General features: G+C 37.2%; 1 protein-coding gene across 1 annotated transcript; it reads left to right on the plus strand.

Annotated features, from left to right (window-relative positions):
- The first annotated feature begins 11788 nt into the window (after positions 1–11788).
- On the plus strand, positions 11789–15291 carry LOC141655401 (uncharacterized). The gene is made up of 5 exons (XM_074462486.1): positions 11789–12074; positions 12623–12786; positions 12870–13032; positions 13235–13530; positions 15205–15291. Exons 1-5 carry the CDS (start codon positions 11789–11791, stop codon positions 15289–15291), a joined length of 996 nt encoding a protein of 331 aa, XP_074318587.1.
- The last annotated feature ends 7935 nt before the right edge of the window (positions 15292–23226 follow it).

Consider the following 23226-nt stretch of genomic DNA (forward strand, 5'->3'; position numbering starts at 1 on the left):
TTCCTTGTTTGATTATTACAAATGGGGTATTTATAGTAGAAATTAGGTGGATGCATTAGGGTTAACTAAGGGCTAAACTAGTAATTACACTTTTTAAATGGAGCAGGGAGGAGCCGGTATTTCTTGAAGGAAGGGCGTCTTTCTCTGAGGCTTGAAGAAGACGAAAATGCGCTGAGCTGGAATCTGAGCGTTTTTGGGAGAATCCGGGCGGATTGGTGAAGAGGAAAACGGGCGGATTGGGGAGAAGACGCACGGGTTCCGTGCGTTGTGGACGGCCGGATTTCAGAGAATCCGCTCGGGTTGGACTTCAGTTTACGTTTTCTTTTTCTATTCTTCCCTTTCCTTCACTTCCATTTTATTCTTGTAGGCTTGGTCTTCAGTTCTTGCTTCCTCCTCATACTAATCCATCAAATGTCGTCAAATAGCTTCCGAATATGCACGAAAGACGGGAATTTCCGCCTTATTCTCTTCTTTCCTACAAAACATATAGAATGCGATAGAAAAGTAAATAGGAAGGTTTTGACGGATAAAATGGCCAAAGAATGCTATAATAGTATGCAAAATAGGCTCAATTAGGGGACTAAATGTGTCCAAATAATGGTCACATCAAATATCCCCAAACCGAACCTTTACTCATCCCGTGTAAAGAGGTGACAAAAACTAGACCTTTATTTAAACTATCCTACTAATATAGCCGATGTGAGACAATTAGCGGGTCTCACTCCGCCCCTTCAACTCACAACAAGACAACCATGAGGTAGGATGCCTTCTTGCAAGGCAAGGTGGGTCTTGCCAAAATGGCGACACATCCAAACATTAAGCACACAAAACCAAGTAATGGATGCATCTACAAAAGAATAGCCACTTTCCTCATCTAAGTGGCGGAAATTATCTACAAGGGAAGCAATTCAAGGGTACACACTCCTTCATAGATGCAATTTCTTCAAACTACTAAGCCTAGAAGGATACCAATAAATCACCTCCAAGTTGTGTCAAGCTAGGGTACCTTTGTCCTCAATCGTTAAATGCTTTTGTCAAGAATAGACTCCCTATGGTGTTAGAAACACTGGAGGATCGCGGAATTCCCCCTCTTGCCTAGACAAGAAGAAGGGTCGTCCCCTCTCTACCATGCACAAAAATGGATACGATGGATAAAGGGATCGATAGATATTTGAGTTTCACTTTGGGAGTTTGCTTTTGTTTTTGTTTTTCCCCCCAATTTCTTGTGGCATGTAACATTTGAGAACACTTTCTTTTGCCATTTCTTTTCATTTTTGGCTTTTCAACACTTGACAACTTTTCACTTTTCTTTTGAACATTTTCAAAGTCACCCCATATGTAGTGAGGGTGGCTTATATTTGAAGCTTTAGGAGTTCTACTTTTGCTCCTCTTTTCATTTGATGCATTTTTGCAAACTTTCTTTCACTTTTTATTTCATTGAACTCAAATTGATTTCTTTTTGTGCCCATTCCCTTTGATGACAAAAATGTGGTAGAACATGGATGATGGATGCATGGTTTCAAGGGTCACCTTGGAATAAACGGTAGCCAAGGAGTTATCACACCACAAGGTACTCTTGACTAGGCCTTAATCCATGGGTCAAAGGATACTAGCATGACACATCCTAGGGTGTTTTACAAGTATTCTAACAAGCAAAGTCTTAAGAAGAAAAAGCATCTACTAGGGCCTATATACACTTGTCAAGCTTCCCAAGTAGACGGTTTCGCAAAATTTTTCTAACATGCGACTACATGCCATGATGCAACTACCATATAAACATCCTAATGAAAATGATTCTACCAACTAATATGACATATAAACTAAATGCAAGTCCTAAGTTCACATTGTTATACTGCATCAATCAAAATAAAGCCACATAGTCGTTAACATAAAGAGGAAAAAGGAGATTGGAAAGATCATACCATGCGGTCTTCAATATCCTCATGTCTCGGATGTGGCGTAGTCAATCAATGTGAACTAGGATGAACAAACACAATATATACATGACTACACTACAAAGAAAATGAACTTGTTTTTGGTTTTTCAATTTTCAAATTTTTATGGTTTTTGATTTTATGAACTTAAAAGACATATTTTTGGGATTTTTCGTAATTTTTCAATTTTTATGCATTTTGGAATATAAATTCCCATCCCCCACTTTATTTTGAACATTGTCCTCAATGTACATGTAGGAGTAGGAATGAAAAAGAACAACATATTTTTGGATTTTTGATTTTTTGAAATAAAGTACAAATGCAATGATATGATATGAATTAATGCATGCTCTAACTAAATGCAATTCTATATGACATATATAACAAATGAATGCAATCTAAACTATACTATATGATGCATGATTTAAACTATGGTCACTTATGATCAAACCTCCCCAAACCGATTTAAACACTATTTCTAGTGTAGAAATGAATAGGTTTGGCCATTAGTGACTATGCATGAATTCTAATCTATATGCAACTATCTATATGAATCATGTTACAATGCAATTTATACTATATGGACTACTTATGCAAATGCAATATGGAATATAATACAAATGCATGCAAAAGCTACACTAAATGCAATGTATATACAAAAGAGAGAGGGAAAGATGGGTATCATACAAATGAAGGTGGTGAGGTAGGCCTCTTTCACTCGTCATCCTCATCTTGATCATAGCCATAACGATGAGAACCCCCGGCTTGATCATACCCGCTTGCTTGACCCCAATACCCTCCTTGGTCAAATTCACCTCCTTGCCCCGAGTACCCTCCACCTTGGCTAGAATGCCCTCCGTCGCCTCGACCCCAAGCTTGGTCATACCCTTGATTTGGGAACAAGAGCTCCGGTTGTGCCCAAGAGGGCTTGGGACCATTAGGGTCAATATACCCTTGTTGAGCCATGTTATAGTATTGGGGATAGAGGGCCAAGTAGTTGTCTTCCCTCCCTTCATGTACCCCTAGGTCCACTCTATTCATGAGTGCCATCAAATCATTAATACCCGGGTTATTGGGGATTGCCGGCCTAAATTCGGTATATGGAGTAGGGTATGGCGGGATAGGTACGTAGGAAGGTGGGCGAATAGGCCTTCCCGGTGCTCCACGAGGTATTTGGCGGTGCGGCTCTTCCCTTGGAGGGGGATTGTCAAGAATTTGGATATCAAGGAGGTAGCTTGGTGGGGGCGAGTATGGGCTCAATCGTGGGTCAATGCCTGGTATCTTCCAACCTTCAAGGATCATCGAAGTGCATCCTTTGGTGTGCCACTCTACACTTCCATCTCGAGTGTAGTTACACCATCGGTGACTGTGGAATATGGTGTGTTCATCAATCAAAGTCCTCCCCTCAAGAGGGACATAGGTTCCTCGGGCATTGAACCCGGGACAAAGGTGGTGGGCCAAAATGGTAATTAGACCTCCCATCACGAAGGTCTTGAGTTGGGTGGTCCCTTGAGCAAAATCATGGAACCTAGTAAGTATCTCAAGTGGCGTATTGAAGTTATAACGCCTCACCGCTCGAACATTCAAATAGGACTCAAGAAAAGTTAAGTCGATGAGAGTACACCTATCTTGTTCGTACCTCCCATTGATGGTACCGGCCACAAAGCGCTCGGTGAATCGAATCACCGGATGTTGGATGGCGAAGGTGTAGCAATGCTTTGGGTGGATAAAATTCCTCCCGGAGATAGCCTTCCAAAGAAGATCCACACCAAAATTATCGGGCTTTTCGGTATAGTTGGTGGGTACTTCAAGACCGAAAACATAGGCGAATTCCTCAAGCGAAAGACACTGGTCTAGGTTGCATAACCTAAACTCCATGCCCACATTGGTGTGGGTATTAGTCACAATGCGAAGGCTACTCAGGAATTCAAGGGTGAGACTAAGGTAAGTCTCTTCATGGGCATGAAAAAGTTTCCCAATGCCAAGGCCATTAAAGAACATCTCGGTAGGGTACCTTATCTTAAGGATTTCCAACACCCTAGTATCTACAAATTGAGTGGGTTCGTACTTCTTACCTAGTAGCTTGACAAAGTTTGCGCGGTGGTCATCGGATTCAAAGAGCACCTCTTGAAAGTGGTCGAGTTGTTCAATCCCTCCCCTCATTAAGGGTTGGGAGCTCCTTGGTAGCACTATCTCTCGCGGCGTTGAAGAGGTTGATCCCTTGCGCTTCTTCCCGAATGATTCAACCAATTTCTTAGCCTTTCCCTTGGTGTTCATCAATGGTGCCATTTTGGTGTGGGTGATGGGAGTGTTTTTGAGGATGGGAGGGTGATTTTGAGGGTTGAGATGAGTGTTTTAGGGTTTGATAAGGTGAGGAAATGAGGGAGAAAGGGGGTGATTATATAGAAGAAAGGGGGAATCCGAACGGATAAGGATGGGTCAAATCCGTTTTATCCGAAAGAACAGGGCAATCCGAGCGGATTTCCATCGGGACGGGCGGATTGTGAGAGAAGAAGACGGGCGTCTTCGCTTGAATCCGCACGGATTTTAACACAGCAGTTTTCCATGGCTGGGAGGTGGGAAAAGTCGGGCGTCTTGCGTCTGGGACGTGCGGCTTGATCGGGACGGGCGTCTTGCGCAAAATCTGCCCGTATTCTGGCGCAGCACCAAATCTTGTTTCTGGTGACATACGGGACGGGCGTCCCGTGAAGAAAACGGACGTATTCTCCAGGACGGGCGGTTTTGCTCGAATCCGCACGTCTTTCTCTACAGCTTTAATCATTTCTTCGCCGTGGGCCCTGGTCGGGCGTCTTCCTCTAAATCCGGACGTCTTCTGCTCCTTTCTTTCTTTTTCTTTCTTTTACGTGAAATAACACACCCTTTTCACCGATTTTCTCCTTTTTCCTTATCTTTTTCTGAAATTTGCTCATGAAATATGTAAGATGACTCTCTCTCTCTCTCCTCTCTCATGCAAGAAATTAAATGCAAATGCAATAATGTACAATATTATACAAAGTAAAGGGTCCAAGAAATATCTTACAAATGGTGGTTTGAGATAGGACTCCACCAAACTAGTTCAATTTGTAAAAATTCGTATCCATAGAGCTCAAAGCTCTTAATAAAAGATCAAAAGCTTGTGAACAAGCTCCAAATAAGCACAAGTATGGGTTGCTCAATTTGAATATGAAATTTGGCCAAGGAAGCTTGTAGAATGTTCTTTCCCTTGCTTTGTCCTTAGCGTTAGAGCTTTCTCGATGCTTCAAATAGATAAGCCCATGATTCTTGTCAATACTAAGCATGAAGTGTGGTTCACTTTCATCCGTAGACTTCCACTTACCAACTTCTTCTTCTATTTTGGTGATGATGATAGCATTTTGATTTTTCAATCCTTCCAAGGTATAAGGAGAATTTTCATAACATTGATGATCAGATACCTTAGGAGTTGAGATTGTGGGTGCCAAATCTTCACAAGTAGCCTCACGAGCAATTTTCTCTTTGAGCTTTTTCATCAAGTAGCTCTTGTATGAAACTTTGGCCTTTTGAAGAAGGTCTATCATATCCTCTTCAATGATCATTGAATCCATGATAGGTGTCAAGTGATCTTCATGAGGAATAAAGGAAGGACGTCCTTCTTCATGATAGGGTATCTCAAATGTCTCAAGGATAGGCTCCTCAAGCAAGATGATATTATGAGTCCATCCGTTAGGTTCATCATCATTGTTGCTATCTTCATATGAATCATAAATGGGGGCTTCATGCAACTCTTTCTCTAACAACCCAATATTCACTTCAAAGGACACTCCCTCATACTCGCAAAGGTTAAGAGTATTTGGCTTGCTCAACCTTATGTCTTCCTCATCGAACACAACACCTTCATAGTCACAAGAGGTCAAGGATATTGGCTCTTCCCATTTCTCATTTTCCATATCAAAAGTTACTACTTCAAATTCACATTCGTGCTCAATGTCCAAAGAATGGTGGGGGTTGATTGCTTGGGATTCTTTTAATTGGGCAATTTGAATCTCCAATTCCTCTCTTTGGGCAACAATGCCTTGAAGAATATTACCCCTTCTTTGGCTCTCTTCTAGCATTTGTTTGAAGAAGTTTTGTTGATCTCCTATCATTTGGAGAATCACCTTTTGCATGGGTTCATTTTCTTGTTGTGGGTAGGTGTGAAAGTGGTTGTATTGTGCCATTTGGAATTGATTGTAAAGTGAGTTTTGGGTGGTTGGTTGTTGTGGGTATTGGATGTGGTGATTTTGGTGGGAAAAGTTGGGGTAGTAGTTAGGATTTTCATTGTACGAATAATAAGGTAGGTTTGTGTTGACTTGCTCCTCAAACTCCCCATACCCATAGTCATACTCAAAATATCCACTACATACTCCATAACACATGTCTTGAGTCATCATAACTAAGACAAGGAGATAACTAAAAGCATGGAAACTACACGAAAACGGTAAGAACAATCCTTGAGGAACAAGTTCCTCAAGGTGAAAGCAAAATCAAAATAGACAAACAAGTAAGAACTTAATCACATAGCACCATCCCCGGCAACGGCGCCATTTTGATCCGGTTGATGTCGTCACTCATCCAATCAAACACATTTATAATACTCAACATACAACTAGTTAGCGGTAAGTCGAGGTTGATCCATGGGACGGTGTGCTTTGGGTTCTAAGTCTATCTATCTCAATTTATGTTAGTGTCACAATTTGTTTGGGTTTGTAGCTGTGTCTAAACTAATGCAAGCAATATAGTAAAACAAACAATAAAAGGAAGGATGTAAACAAATGGTTAAAAGTGCTAGGATATCATGGGGTCATAGGGGATTCATGGTGTTGATCATACAAACATGTTTACAATTATATGCAAGCAATTAGTGTTGTGGGGGAACCGAGTTGGTTTACGTCTTACGGTTCATAGGAAGGGTTGGGTCCCGGAGCCAAATCGATTAGATTGTACAACACCTACAAGTCGACTTACTTTCCTCCTATTCAACTTCTATGCATGATCTAACAAGACTCGAGTTGGGTTATATCTTACAAGTCAAGTTGAGTAGATAAGAGATGGTTGTAAATGCAAGGATTCATAGGCTTAGCATTTCATCAAACATAACATTTGCATAAAGTTGACATCACAACAAGCAAGCAATTTAATCATGTGAACATATTAGATTAAGCATGAATCAATCCCATGTTGGTTTCCCTTAATTACCCACTAATCCTAGCTAAAGGACTACTCACTCATTATCAAGTTTAACATGTTAATAAGGTTGTCAATCATACTAACAAAGACAAACATGATGAACAAGTAATAAAGATTAATAATAATTAAAACAAGGATTAAGAGAATTATACCTATGGAGATTTCAAAATAATAATGCAAAGAATAATAGAAGAACTTGATGATTGATGGAAGGTTGTCAATCTCCCAATAATAACCCAATAATCTTCAATTACCCAATAATAAACTTAAATAATAAACTTACTTGAATAATAAACTTGAACAATAATTATGGAAAGATTAATGTGTAATTTGTGGAAAGATTAAAGAGTAATCTATTCTAATCTACTCCTAATCTAATCTAAGGATAGATTTTCTCGCTAAAAAGATTCCCCTTAATAAAACTTCCTTGTTTGATTATTACAAATGGGGTATTTATAGTAGAAATTAGGTGGATGCATTAGGGTTAACTAAGGGCTAAACTAGTAATTACACTTTTTAAATGGAGCAGGGAGGAGCCGGTATTTCTTGAAGGAAGGGCGTCTTTCTCTGAGGCTTGAAGAAGACGAAAATGCGCTGGGCTGGAATCCGAGCTTTTTTGGGAGAATCCGGGCGGATTGGTGAAGAGGAAAACGGGCGGATTGGGGAGAAGACGCACGGGTTCCGTGCGTTGTGGACGGCCGGATTTTAGAGAATCCGCTCGGGTTGGACTTCAGTTTACGTTTTCTTTTTCTATTCTTCCCTTTCCTTCACTTCCATTTTATTCTTGTAGGCTTGGTCTTCAGTTCTTGCTTCCTCCTCATACTAATCCATCAAATGTCGTCAAATAGCTTCCGAATATGCACGAAAGACGGGAATTTCCGCCTTATTCTCTTTTTTCCTACAAAACATATAGAATGCGATAGAAAAGCAAATAGGAAGGTTTTGACAGATAAAATGGCCAAAGAATGCTATAATAGTATGCAAAATAGGCTCAATTAGGGGACTAAATGTGTCCAAATAATGGTCACATCACCGACCTCGGTCTCATTGAGGTGTCTCATATTGTTCCCACTTTTGAAAATCCAAAATGACAAACTAGTTTTATGCATTGCATACTTGTGCATGAACTCCCCCATTTTTACACAAGAAATAGTATCTTACTTTGTTTCGGGAAGTTCAAGCACAAGCATTGGGAGTTAATTTAAATTAGCTCTCCAACCAATAAATTCATGCATTATTTAGTGTAATCTAAAATGCATCACTTGTGTATATGTCATGTAGTTTGCAAAGTAGTATAAAAATCATGCACTCTCATTTAGCTTGCATAATTTCCTATCATTTTGGCCATTGAGGACAATGCCCATACTAGTGTGGGGATTGGAAATTCTAACTTGACTTTTAAAAAAAATGATAAAAATTGAAAATTTTTGAAAAATACAAAAATATGTTCTTTTATTTTCATAAACACAAAAACCATAAAAATTTGAAAAATTGAAAAACCAAAAACATGTTCATTCCTTTATAGTGTAGAATTGTATATATTGTATATATTGTGTTTGTTTGTCCTTCTATCACATTGATCGACTACGCCACATCCGAGACATGAGGATTATGAAGACCGCATGGTATGATCTTTCTAATCTCCCTTTTTCTCTCTATATTAATGACTATGTGGCTTTATTTTGATTGATGCGGTTTACACCAATGTGATGGTAAAAGTTGCATTTAGTTTATATAGCATACTAGTTGGTAGAAGCATATGCATTAGGTAGTATAAATGTTAGTTGTACCATGGCATGTAGTTGCATTTTAGGAAAATTTTGTGAAAACATCTATTTGGGAAGCTTGATAAGTGTATATAAGGCCCTTATAGATACTTTTTCTTCTTCAAACTTTGCTCATTAGAATACTTCTAAAACACCCTAGGATGTGTCATGCTAGTATCCTTTGACCCATGGATTAAGGCCTAGTCAAGAGTACCTTGTGGTGTGATAACTCCTTGGCTACCGTCTATTCCAAGGTGACCCTTGAAACCATGCAACCATCTTCCACATTCTACCACATTTTATCAACAAAAGGGAATGGGCACAAAAATTATCAAAATTTGAGTTCAAGCATTGAAATAAAAATAAAAAAGTTTGCAATTTGCATCAAAGAAAAGAGGAGTACAATAATAAGAACTCCTATGCTTCAAATATAAGCACCCTCCCTACAAATGAGGTGACTTTGAAAATGTTCAAAAGAAAATGCAAGAAGTTGAAGGTTGTCAAGTATTGAAATGCCAAACATCAAAGAAATGGCAAAAAAAAAGTGTTCTCAAATGTCAAATGCCACAAGAAATTGGGGGGAATAACAACAACAAAAGCAAACTCCCATATGAAACTCAAAATACAAATGATCCCTTTATCCATCGAATCCACTTTTGTGCATGGTAGAGAGGGGATGAACCTTCTTCTTGTCTAGGCAAGAAGGGGAATTTCGCGATCTTCCAGTGTTTCTAACATCATAGGGAGTCTACTCTTGACGAAAGCATTTAACAATTGAGGACAAAGGTACCCTAGCTTGACACAACTTGGAGGTGATTTATTGGTATCCTTCTAGGCTTAGTAGTTTGAAGAAATTGTATCTATGATGGAGTGTGTACCCTTAGATTGCTTCCCTTATAGATAATTTCCGCCACTTAGATGCGAAAAGTGGCTATTCATTTTTGTAGATACATCCATTACTTGCTTTTGTTTGCTTAATGCTTGGATGTATCGCCATTTTGGCAAGCCCCACCTTGCCTTGCAAGAAGGCATCCGACCTCATGGTTGTCTTGTTGTGAGTTGAGGGGGCAGAGTGAGACCCGTTAATTGTCTCATATCGGCTATATTAGCAGGTTAGTTTAAATAAAGGTCCTAGTTGTAGTCACCTCTTTACTCGGGACGAGCAAATGTTCGGTTTGGGGATGTTTGATGTGACTCATATTTGAGCACATTTAGTCCCCTAATTAACCTCGTTCCCATGCTTTATAGTGCCTAATTGGGTAATTTACTATCTTTAGTTTCCCATTTTGCATATTCTTTGAGGTTTTGTCTCCTTGGTAGGAAAGGATTGCTAACCTTGCATTTACAAGAAGAAATGGAGTTAAATTGATCGCATCTAATGACCAAGCATCAAAGAGAAGACCAATACTAGAGGCCTAAGTAGATAATAAAGTGAAATGGGTAATGATGAAAAGATCCTTGCATCCCCGAAATTATCCTTGTGGATTGTTAAAAAGGAAAAGAAGAGAAGCAGTCTGCCCAGGGATCCGAGCGGATCAGGCACGATCCGGGCGTCTCACAACAGCAAGATCCGGGCATCTTGTGCATAAGGCGAGAGGATTGCAACAACTGGATCCGAGCGTTTTCCCCGGGTTCCGAGCGGATCCTAAGACAGAAGAGCCCGTGACACAGTACAAGACGGGCGGATCATGGCAAGACTAGCATGGGAATCCGCTCATTTCCTTTGAGAGGAGCATTTCCTCAACTTTTCTTAGGGTCTTAATAGTCATTTAAGCCCTTAGTAACCCTAATCTTTGTACCTAATCTTTAGTATAAATACCCCTTTGTACTACCTAGATTAGCATGCTCTCTTAAGCAATATTAATCCATCCTTAATCACTTTATAATTCTCTCAAATTAGTCTCAAATTAGTTGTAATACAATTTCTCAATATTAAGCAATCTTAATCTTTCCTTAATTTCTCTATTGTTCTTCCTTTATTTTGGGGAATTAGAAGATGATTTTGGTTTATTTGGAGGATTGACAACCTTCCATCAATCATCAAGTACTTCTATTATTCTTTGCTTTATTATTTGGAATCATCTTCGTAGGTATAATTCTCTCTTAACCTTGTTTAATTATTGTTAATCATTTTCATTTATTCATCATGTTTTGCCTTGTTAGTATGATTGACAACCTTGTTAGCATGCTAAACTTGATAATGAGTGAGTAGTTTCCTTAGCTAGGGTTAATGGGGAATTTGGGGAAACCAACATGGGAATGATTCATGCTTAATCTAATATGTTTTCATAATTAAATTGGTTGCTTGTTGTGATTTCAACTTATGCACATGTTATTTTTTATTAAATACGAGCCTATGAATCCTTGCATTTTTTACCCCATCACCAATCTTTTCAATGAGGCTTTTAAGCATATATACCAACTCGAGCCTCATTAGACCATGCATATAGTTGAATAGGAAGGATTAAGTCGACTTGTAGGTGTTGTACAATCTAATCGATTCGGCTCCGGGACCCAAACCTTCTTAGGGATTCTAAGCTTATACACCAACTCGATCTCATCACAACAATAAGTGCTTGCTATATAATTGAGAACATGTTTATATGATCAACTCCCATGAATCTTCTATGAACCCATGACACCCTAGTGCCTTTAATCAATTGTTTACAACCCCTCTATTTTCTTACTTTGTTTTTATTTATCTTGTTGATTAGTTTAGTTTATCTCCTACATCAACCCAAATTGTGACACCCTAAGACACAACCATTTGTAATTGAGAATCCTACCTCAATACCCGTCCCTTGGGATCCGACCTTTACTTGCCTCTTTGCTAAGAGTAGTTTGTGAAGTCATAAATATTGTTTTGGTTGGTAGCTTTTGACGATGAGTTTAATCCACACCAGTCCCTGGTTGCTTAATGGGGACTTTAAATGCGTTCTATCACCTTCTGAAAGATTAGGTGGCCAAACTGGTGAGGAGGAAATGGATGACTTTCAGCATTACCTTGATTATTGTGGCCTTACAAACATTCCTGCTTTGGGATCTTGTTATACTTGGACAAATAAGCAGGAATACCAAACTAGGGTTTTATCAAGATTGGACAGGGCTCTGGTTAACCATCAATGGCTCACTGAGTGTGGAGATGCTTATGCACATTTTTTCAACAAAGGTTTATTTGACCATACCCCATGTATAATACAAGATAAGCACTCTACTATGGTGGGTAGGAAAAGTTTTAAATATTTTGCCATGTGGAGTACCGCTGATGATTTTCTCCCTTATGTGCACAATATTTGGAACAAGCACTAGCAAGGAACAAAAATGTTTAAGGTATTTCTGGAAACTTACTGGCATTTCTGGGACTGTTTGGACTGATTGGATGCATTCCTATTTCATAAAGGATGCTAACATTTGGTCTATACAGCCCCATACTACATCTTCTCCAGTCTGGAAACATCTCATCCAACTAAGGGATCACCTCATTCAGCTTGTGGGAGAGAATGCAGCCAAGCAGCTTCAGGATGAAGGACCCCCTGCTGCCAGACTGAGAAGAACCTACTAGTTATGCAGAGGGCTTACTCCTGATCTTTTTTGGACAAAAGCTACAAAAGACTCCATCATTATTCCCAAGCATAGGTTTATTCTTACTCTTGCTATGCATAATTGCCTATCTACCACATACAATATTTGAAAACGAGGCTTTCATATGGTGAGTAGATGTGCCTTGTGCTTACAAGCGGAGGAATCAGCACGATATTTGTTCTTCTCTTGCTCCTATTCGTGTAAGGTTCTGCAAGATATTCTCACTTGGCAGGGGATCACTAGAAGACACTTCAGTCTTAATCATGAAATTAGAAGGCTGGCTGGAAGAACAGGAAAGAGTTAGCGTAAGAAATGGGCAAAGTGTGCTTTAGCTGCTGTAGTTTATAGCCTTTGGACTGAGCGTAATATGCGTTTATTTCAGGAGGCATATAGAACTACTGATCAACTTATTTATATGATTAAAAATATTGTTAGAGTTCGTGTTTTAGCTAATGTACACGATCAAGCAAATGAGATTGATCTTCTAGTTCAGTACCCTTTTCATTGCTTGATAGATCAAGTTGTTTCTTTAGGGGATGACCTTTGTAAGCCTTGTTTTTCTTCTATTAATGGAAGAGTTCATTTCTTGCAAAAAAAAAATGTTTAAGGTAGTTATGAAGCTGAAATGTTTGAAATACCCTCAGAAAGAACTCAACAAGGCTTTATTTGATGATGTAGAAAATAATGCTATAAGAGCTGGACAGTATTTGGATTTTGTGACAACTTAACTGAAATTGCATCCTCAAGATCAGGATTTGATTATGAAGGAACAAGAAGCTAGTAATACTTATAAAGCGCTAAATAATGCTGCTGAGAGTTTTCTAATGCAGAAAACCAAAGCAGTATGGGTCAACAAAGAAGATGACAATACTAGCTATTTCCACAATATTCTCAAAAATAGACAAGTCAAAAACAAAATAATGAGGATTGCTGATACTGCTGGTTGTATTCATATTGAGGGTGAAAAAATTCAAGGAGCATTCTTATCATATTATAAAGATCTTCTTGGTACTCCAACAGTTACTAAGCCAATTAGCTATAAGGTAGTCAAATTGGGGGAGTACCTGTACTCAAGACCACTGGAATATTCTTCTTGCCCTTGTGACAAATGAAGAAATTAAGCAAGTCATTTTCTCAATCCCAAACCACAAGGCTCCTGGCCCAGACGGGTACTCTAGTGCTTTTTATATAGATGCTTGGTCCATTGTTGGTGAGGAGGTATGTGCTGCAATTCATGATTTCTTTAATAGTGGTAAACTGTTACAATAGATTAATCACACTTTTGTTACTCTCCTTCCAAAATGTGATAATCCTCAAGATGACACTCAATATCGTCTTATCTCTTGCTGCAATATTTTATATAAAGCCGTATCAAAACTTTTGAGTACTAGGTTATCAGCTGTGTTACCTACTTTGAGTAGTGAGAGTCAGGGTGGGTTTATACAAGGGAGAAACATTATAGAGAATGTTTTAATTTGTCAAGACATAGTTGGGATGTACAATAGATCCACTGTTTCTCCCATGTGTCTGATTAAAGTGGACTTAAAAAAAGCCTGTAACTCTGTGAGTTGAGAATTTATTGAGCACATGATGTAGGCTGTAATACTCTGTATTTTGATAATAATTTATAAGAATAATTTATGTAATTTAAATAATTAATTAAAGGCATTTCTAATAATAATTGCAAATAAGACGTTAATTAAATAATAAAGTAATTAAGCGAGTCGAGAATTGGACTTAAAGCCAATTAAGCCTTGGGCCATGTGATATGGATTATTAGGCTGATTATGTTAGGCCTAGTAGGAGTAGTAGTCGGGATTTGAAGCGGGATTTATTAATAAAATAATAATAAGTACAATAATAATATGATACTTCCCAATAATAATCGGAATTAGGCAATAGTTTCCTAATTGGCCTCATATACTCCCTAAGTTTAGACTATAAATACCATGATATCTGAAAATAATTCACAAAGAAAGAAGAAGGAGATTTAAGAGACGGAAGGAGCTATTAACGATAAAAGGTAAAGATCGTCGTAATTTATGTTTATATCGTCTTATAAATTTAAGTTAACGTTTATACACCGTATGGACTACCGTGAACAGTATCGATGACCTTAGTAGTTGCCCTTGACCGTCGTGATAACATTAGGACCATGCTTGACCGTCGTTGTCACCGTGAGAGGCGGAATTGACGTCTAAATGAGGGTGTGCCATGAGTTTAAGACAGAGTTTATACCTTATACGGTAGTCGACTTGACCTGGGATTTGGGTGGTTGGTATCGTCGGTAAGGGGCGGTCCTAGTGGTAGTGTTAGGGTGGTCGGAGGTGATGGTTGGTGCGGGTGTTACCGAAATTTCGCAAAAACAGAAGAGGGTGTGTTTGTTTTTGCTGTCGGTGTTAAGTTGTTGCCATGAGGGATTGTGGCCAGTGGTGGCACCACCGTGGGTCAAAAGAGACCACGGTGGTGGCCACTGGTGGTCGTGGGATGGTGAGTTAGGTGTGTTGTGTTTGTTGGTGTCGGGTTTAAGGAGGGAGATTAGGGTGTGAGTTGGTGGCTTGTATGTCGGGGTTGTTGGTGGCTGGGTAGGTCCAGGAACACCGTGGGATGGGTGGCGAACCACAGTGAGTGTGATGGACAGTCGTGGTGGGGCTGTTGTAGGAGGAGTTAGTTGTCGTGTTTTCTGTAATTGGTAATGTTGTGGTTGTTGTTGCTAGGGCGTGGGGTTGCGAGTTGTAGGGGACGGTTTGGCTGGTGGTTGGAGGTTGTCGAGGGTCTTGGTGGTGCAGGCTAGTGGTGGTTGATAGTGTGGTGTATCTAGGTGGCGGGTAGGGCATGTATGGTGGCTGTAAAGGGGGGTTGCTTTACACGGTTATGAACAGTGAATGTTGTATGGGTGTGGGGGTTGTTTCACATGTTTTGGGGTTTGGGTAGTTGGGTTGACTTGTTTATTTAAGATGGGTTTCGCTTGAGTGACTCAGGATTATATTTGAGTCGGGTTTTAATATCGTAGACCTTTAATAATAATAATAATAATAATAATAATAACTGATTAATTAATTTGAATAATGAATATAATTTATAATTATTAAATAATAATAGAAGGTAATAATTTATAATTAAGTAATGGTAAATATATTATTTATTTACAATGTTAATCCAGTTTACTTAATAGGGTTCGACATTGTCTTTACAACCTATTTGGAGAAAACAAAGTACATAAATTCAGACATAAAACTGAATATAACGATAAATGCAACTTATCTTATATGAAATAATAAATACAATATTTTGATTATTACATATCATATAATTTACAACAGTTCTGGCATTCGTCTCAACCCCATCGAAACTACATGACTATCATGTTTAGCTTGAGACAAAGGCTTGGTTAAAGGATCGATGATGTTGTCGTGAGTCCCAACCTTACAAACTGTAATTTCTTTCCTTTCGATTAAATCTCTAATTACATGAAATTTCCTAAGTACATGTCTAGATTTGTTACTAGACTTGGGCTATTTTGCTTGAAAAATTGCCCCACTGTTATCACAATACAAAGTGATAGGATCCTCGGCGGTAGGAACTACCTTCAGTCTCTCTAAAAATTGCCTAATGCAAACAGCTTCCTTTGCAGCTTCGGAGGCTGCAATGTACTCAGCTTCCGTTGTTGAATCAGCAGTCACAGACTCCTTGAAACTTCTCCAGCAAACCGCCCCTCCGTTCAACAAAAATACAAAACCAGCCTGGGATTTCAAATCATCCCTATCGGTTTGGAAACTGGCATTCGTATAACCTTTTATACGTAATTCAGATTCTCCTCCAAACATTAAGAATGAATCTTTAGTCCTTCTCAAGTACTTTTGAATATTCTTGACAGCTATCCAGTGACTCTCACCTGGAGTTTTCTGAAAACGGCTCGTCATACTCAAAGCATACGAGACGTCAGGACGAGAACACATCATAGCATACATGATCGATCGAACAGCGGAAGCATAGGGAATCGATTTCATGCGTTCAATATCCTTAGGCTCAATAGTACACTGTGACTTACTCAAAGTGATCCCACTGCCTATAGGTAGAAAACCTCTCTTGGAGTTTTTCATATTGAATCGGTCAAGAATCTTATCAATATTGGCTTCTTGACTCAATGCTAATATCCTTTTGGATCTATCCCTATAGATCCGGATACCCAAGATGCGCTGAGCTTCTCCCAAATCTTTAATTTGGAAGTGATTTCCCAACCACTTCTTAACAGAAGCAAGCATATCAACATCATTCCCAATGAGTAATATGTCGTCCACATAAAGAAGTAAGAAAACAACTCTGCTCCCACTAAACTTCATGTATAAACATGGTTCCTCAACACTTCGAGAAAAACCATTCTGTTTAATAACATGATCAAAACGATGATTCCAACTCCTTGACGCTTGCTTAAGACCATAAATGGATCTCTTAAGTTTGCATACTTTGTTAGGATTTTTAGGATCCACAAAACCCTCAGGTTGTGTCATGAACACTTCCTCTTCCAGAAACTCATTCAGGAAAGCGGTTTTGACACCCATTTGCCATATCTCATAATTATGAAATGCAGCAATCGCTAACATTATCCGAACAGATCTAAGCATAGCAACTGGTGCAAAAGTTTCATCATAGTGTAAACCATGAACCTGAGTGAAACCTTTTACAACCAGTCTAGCTTTGTAGACATCCTTATGTCCATTCATGCCGATTTTAATCTTGAATATCCACTTACACTGAAGAGGTCGAACATCTTTAGATAAGTCAACCAAGTCTCATACCTGATTATCGTACATGGAATCCATTTCGGATTGCATGGCCTCGAGCCATAGCTTAGAGTCAAAACTCGTTATAGCTGCTTTGTATATCTTGAGTTCATCACTTTCCAAAAGTAAAACCTCATAGTCACCATCTTCCTCGATAACACCAAGGTATCTATCAGGCTGGTGACTAACCCTTTCTGACCTCCTAGGTTCAGAAGGAACAAAAACTGATTCAGACGTAGAAGGAACATCTTCCCGTACTGTCACATCAGTTTGTGGCTCTTGAACTTCGTCAAGTTCAAATTTTCTCCCACTCTGTCTTCTAGAAATAAACTGTTTTTCTAGAAAGACAGCTTTATGAGCAACAAACACTTTATTCTCGTTACTATTGTAGAAGTAATATCCACAAGTTTTCTTAGGGTAGCCTACAAAAATATATTTTTCAGAACGAGGTGCAAGCTTATCGTTAGACTTGCTCTCGACATAAGCATCACAACCCCATACTTTCATGTATCGCAGACTCGGGACTTTCCCTTTCCATATCTCATATGGAGTTTTGTCAGTTGCTTTAGTGGGACTTTTATTAAGTGATTGTACAACAGATAAAATGGCAAAACCCCAGAATGACGTAGGTAACTCTGTTTGACTCATCATCGATCGAACCATATCTAATAAAGTTCGATTCCTCCTTTCAGCCACGCCATTTAATTGTGGTGTGCCAGGATGAGTTAACTGAGATACAATACCACAGTCTTTAAGGTGATCTCTAAAGTCACTGCTTAAATACTCCCCACCATGATCTGATCGTAATGCTTTAATCTTCTTATTTAATTGGTTTTCTACTTCATTCTGAAACTCTTTTAACTTATCAAAAGCTTCACTTTTATACCTCATTAAGTAGATATACCCATATCTACTCATGTCATCGGTAAAAGTAATGAAATAGTCATAATTACCTCTAGTAGTGACTGTCATTGGACCACATACATCGATATGTATTAAACCCAATAACTCACTAGCTCTAGATCCTTTTCCTAGAAAAGGTGAACGAGTCATCTTGCCAAGAAGACAAGATTCGCATGTACCAAATGATTCGAAATCGAAAGGTTTAATTATACCAGTCGACACTAGTCTTTTAATGCGTTTCTCGTTAATGTGTCCTAATCGATAATGCCATAAATAAGATTGATCGGGATCACCTATTTTGAGTCTTTTATTATCTAAATGATAAACATCGTTGCAAGTGTCTAGAATATAAATACCATTGATTGAAATAGCTTGACTATATACAATCCCATTAAGGGAAAAAGTACAACACTTGTCTTTAATTATAAAGGAAAACACTTATGTGTCTAACACATATACGGATATTATATTTCTAGATAGCGTTGGTACAAAATAACAATTATTAAGATGCAACTCCAACCCCGAAGATAAACTAAGTACATAAGTTCCTACTGAGACGACAGCTACTTTAGACCTATTTCCCATTCAGAGATCAACATCACCCTTGTTTAGCTTTCTTATGCTTTTTAGGCCCTGCAAATGATTACACAAGTGAGAACCACAACCTGTATCTAATACCCAATTTTTATTTGAAGCATAATTTATGCCTATCATAAAAGATTTGGTTGAGAAATTACATGTCGGCTTCACAATGCCAGCTTTTACGTCATCTAGGTACTTTGTACAATTACGTCTCCAATGTCCCTTGTTATTACAATAATTACAAGTATCTTTAAGAGAATTACCCTTTATAGGTTTAGGCTTGTTAGAGCAATTCGCAATTGCTTTACCTTTGCCCTCCACCTGAACGGGCTTCTTACCTGTGTTCCACTTAAACTGCTTCTTCCCCTTCACGTTAATCGCAAGCACATCTTTCCTTGTACTCCCACTCAATCCCATGTCCTTCTCTGCTTGCACAAGCAGAGAATGGAGCTCATGTAAACTCTTTCTCATGTTTGTCATATTATAATTTACCCTAAATTGGGTAAATCCTTTGACGTGAGAGAGAGAGTGGAGCACTCGGTCCACCACTAGTTCGTCGGGGATCTTAAATCCCAACCTCTCTAAAGATTCCACGTACTCAATCATTTTAAGTATGTGTGAACTTACAGGTTGTCCATGAAGGAAATGTAGATTCATATATATACTAACATACTTATATATGTCGAAATTAATTTGTCATAAAATTAAATGTGGATTTTATGCATGCAAACAATATGAAAAATAGAGGAGAAATCATATCCTTACATTGATGATTTCGGTTTAATGGGCACAAGAGAGATCACCTTTCTCTCTTGTTCTTGAGCTTTCCCTTATGGAAGAACAAAGATCCAAGTATAGGATCTCTCCTTAGGATTAATACCCAAAGCTTTCTCTTAATTTAATTAATATTACAAGAACTAGTATAATATTAATTAGGTAGAAAATTGAACTAAAATATTTGTAAACTCTTAAATATTTCGGTTTTTAGAGAGAAGAAGAGGAGGATTTAGTTCTCTCTAGAAATTGTATTGTTTGGATGAGTGAATGAATGAAAATATTTTACAACCTTTTGTATATTATTAGGTAAAAATTATGGAAAAACCATCATAGGTTTTGTCTTCTCAAAACCGTGTAAGAGGAGGGCTTTAGGGGAGCCAATGCATGGAAAAATTGTTCTTCACAATGAACAATAGGCTTGCATGGCTAGTGACTAGTGTAATCATCATGCCTTCCACTAATTACAATCAACATATAATTAGCTCAAAAACCCTCTAATTTTCGGCCCACTTGATAATATGGATTCCATATTATTTTTGTCAATTGTCAATATGTCACATGTCATATGTGATATAAATTTGTTATGTATTTTTAACATATTAAAAATCAACGTATTAATAAAAATACGTCACATACAAAAATCGACTTAGTAATTTCATAATTACTTGTGCCAAAATATTTTACCATTTATAAATTACAACCGATTGTATTTATAATAATTCATTCAAATTTAATTGTTACATTAAACAATTATTTCATCCGAGTAATCATACAATTCAATTACTCAGACCGTATCTCATTTAATCACATTTCAATTTGATACGTAAATTTTACTTCCAAAATCGTCCGTCAAGTTTCAAGTAATTTAATTAACTCGCAACATTATACGATTAATTAAATAATCAATTAAGAGTGTTGCCCTATAGGTATGATCTAGGGGGTCAACTGATCACCACCGTCGCACGACAGTAATGTCAAACTCTAGTCAGCCAATCATTACCGATATATGTTGACCAGTTGACAGTAACAATATTACTTCCCAATTGTATTCTTTATAATGAGATTTAAACATGTGATCATCATGTTCAACAGTCGTGATCGCATTATTGTCGGAGGACACATATTCCAACAGTCCATCTTTGAGGTTAGCCTCAAAGAACCGAACTGCAGTGTCATACTGAATTATCCTTGGGGCTTTAGAAAACATAGTAGAAAGCCTCGAGAATACTTCATGTGCATCGCGAAACTTGACACATTGCCTTCGTAAAGCAGGATCCATTGAAAAAATAAAAACATTTTTAATTGCAGCGGATTCCTTTTGATAATTTGAAAAAGCCTCCCTTACATCGGCAGTGGCCCTAGTACTAGGCGAAGGGGGAGAGGGATCGACAAGGTATCTTAATTTGCCATCACCTGCGGCAGCTAATCGAAGTTGTTCCTCCAAATCTTTAAAATTACTACCGTCGGCTTTTAAAACATATTTGTCCATAAAAGAACGTAGCCATGAATCTCTAGCTATGGTGACGGTTTCACTAGTAGATGTCATCGTGATTACTACAAAGGAAATAAAGGAAAGATTAACATTTATCGTCTAGAAATATTTAACTAGTGAAACTATTTAACAAGTTCCCATTTATATAATGATCTCCCCTTGAATTATATAAATGATTCCAAGATCCAATTTTATATAAATACGGGTACGGTGGACCGATACAACCCATATTTATATAAATTTGGTGAGTCAACATTTTGACTGATTCTACTACTAGAACTCTTGGTTGACGGATTTTCTTAAAATCTATCTTTTAGCCCCAAAATAAATATGGGCACGGTGGACTGATTCAACCCATATTTATCCCGTTGAGTCCAACCAATTTTCACGCGTAATAACTTTTATTACCCTACTTACCCAACGTAAAAAGAGTGTACCTCGGTGATCCGAACCTACTTCTAATGAAGAAGGGATTCATAGGTGTTATTATTTGGTAAGGCTTAATCTCAATTTTAAACAAATGTGAGAGATCTTATCAATTTAATTGTCTATCACTTTTAAGTGAACTAAATTGGTGAATGCTAGACAATTAAATTGATAACAACAAAAATAAAACATGTAGTGACGATTTGGCATGAACGCATAAATGTAAACAAGTAAGTCCTAATATGGCCACCTAGTTAATCTAATTAACTAAAATTATTACATATCGGAAACCAACTCCTTGGTCCCTTGAGTCTTCATAAATTGGCCTCCTTCTTTAGGATTTAGGAACGCCTTTCCGAAAACACCGTCTTCATGAAAACTCCGTCTTTAGTTGCTTCATCTAATTACTAATACTTAAATTACATAACAATACCCTATTATACAATTTGTAATAAAATTAAAATAAAAACTATTAATTAATTACAAATTAGGCGATACGAAATCGCAATTAATTACAAAACAAGTCGATATTCCCTTACATTACGGGAAATACCAACTTCTACCTATGGACAATTAGGAAAAAAATTACATAATTATAATGCTAAAAAAAACATTCATCCAAATGAATAATCAAATGCATTATGGAAAATGACATGCCAAATCGTCTAACTTACCAACAACGATCATTTGAGCTTGCTTTGACGGAATTTTTACCAATAAAAATTCATAAATAATTCTTAAAACAATTTTAAGACTTACTCATCATACTAATCTGGTCTAATATCAAAATAATTATTCTCAACAATTATCTTAAATTTATATGGGAATTAAAACACAATTATGACAAAAATGATATGACAAAAATGATATAATGATTCACAATTATCATACAAAATTCCATTTAATTTAAAAATTTATGGAAAAATAAATTTCAAAGCCATGATCATTCTGGTCTTATACCAAAAATTCCATGCAAGTGAAAATTTTTGTTTTTAAAATTTATTTAAAACGATTTCACAATTTAATCGGTAAAGCGACAATTTTTAAGATTTAATTCTAAATCAAATCATAAAAATTGAAATGACTTGAAATAAAATTTTGTACATTTTGGAACAATTTCCAGGAGCTAAAAATTCAAAAATTTCGAGCTCAAAAATTAAATCAATATTTATTTACAAAATAACCATTATTTACCAATTTTTATTAAATAAAAATCAATAAACTACCTAAATTAATCACATTAATCTAAAGTATCTACTTATCTCATAAATAGAATATGCATGTGGTTATTTCTAAATAAATATGCATAAAATTAACATTCAACCAAATTTAATTAACCCTTAATTAATTTTAATGCATTTTTACTCAATTTTATGCCATTTTATGTTATAAAAAATGGAAATATTTAACAAAAATCAAATTTTCGTCCCATATCATCCTAAGACCAGATTATTTACATGCAAGACCATATTATGTGATAAAACTAATTTTAGTAACATAATTTCAATTTTATTAATTTATTTCATAAATTACTAAAATCGTCTTAAAACAACATGCATGTATTTAACAATGCTCTGATACCACTTGTTCGTTATTTAGACCATATTAATACTCATCTTATGATATTAAAATTATAATTAATTTAAAGTGGTCTAAATCTACATGCATGCAAATAAAAGTATAAAAGATGGTATTAAACCATCTTAAGACAACAATTCCTTACATTGTATAAGGCAAGTTTTGGGCACAACTCAAGGACTCCTTCCTTGATGTTG

This window comes from Silene latifolia, chromosome 1, assembly GCF_048544455.1.
Source record: "Silene latifolia isolate original U9 population chromosome 1, ASM4854445v1, whole genome shotgun sequence".
Lineage (NCBI taxonomy): Eukaryota > Viridiplantae > Streptophyta > Magnoliopsida > Caryophyllales > Caryophyllaceae > Silene > Silene latifolia.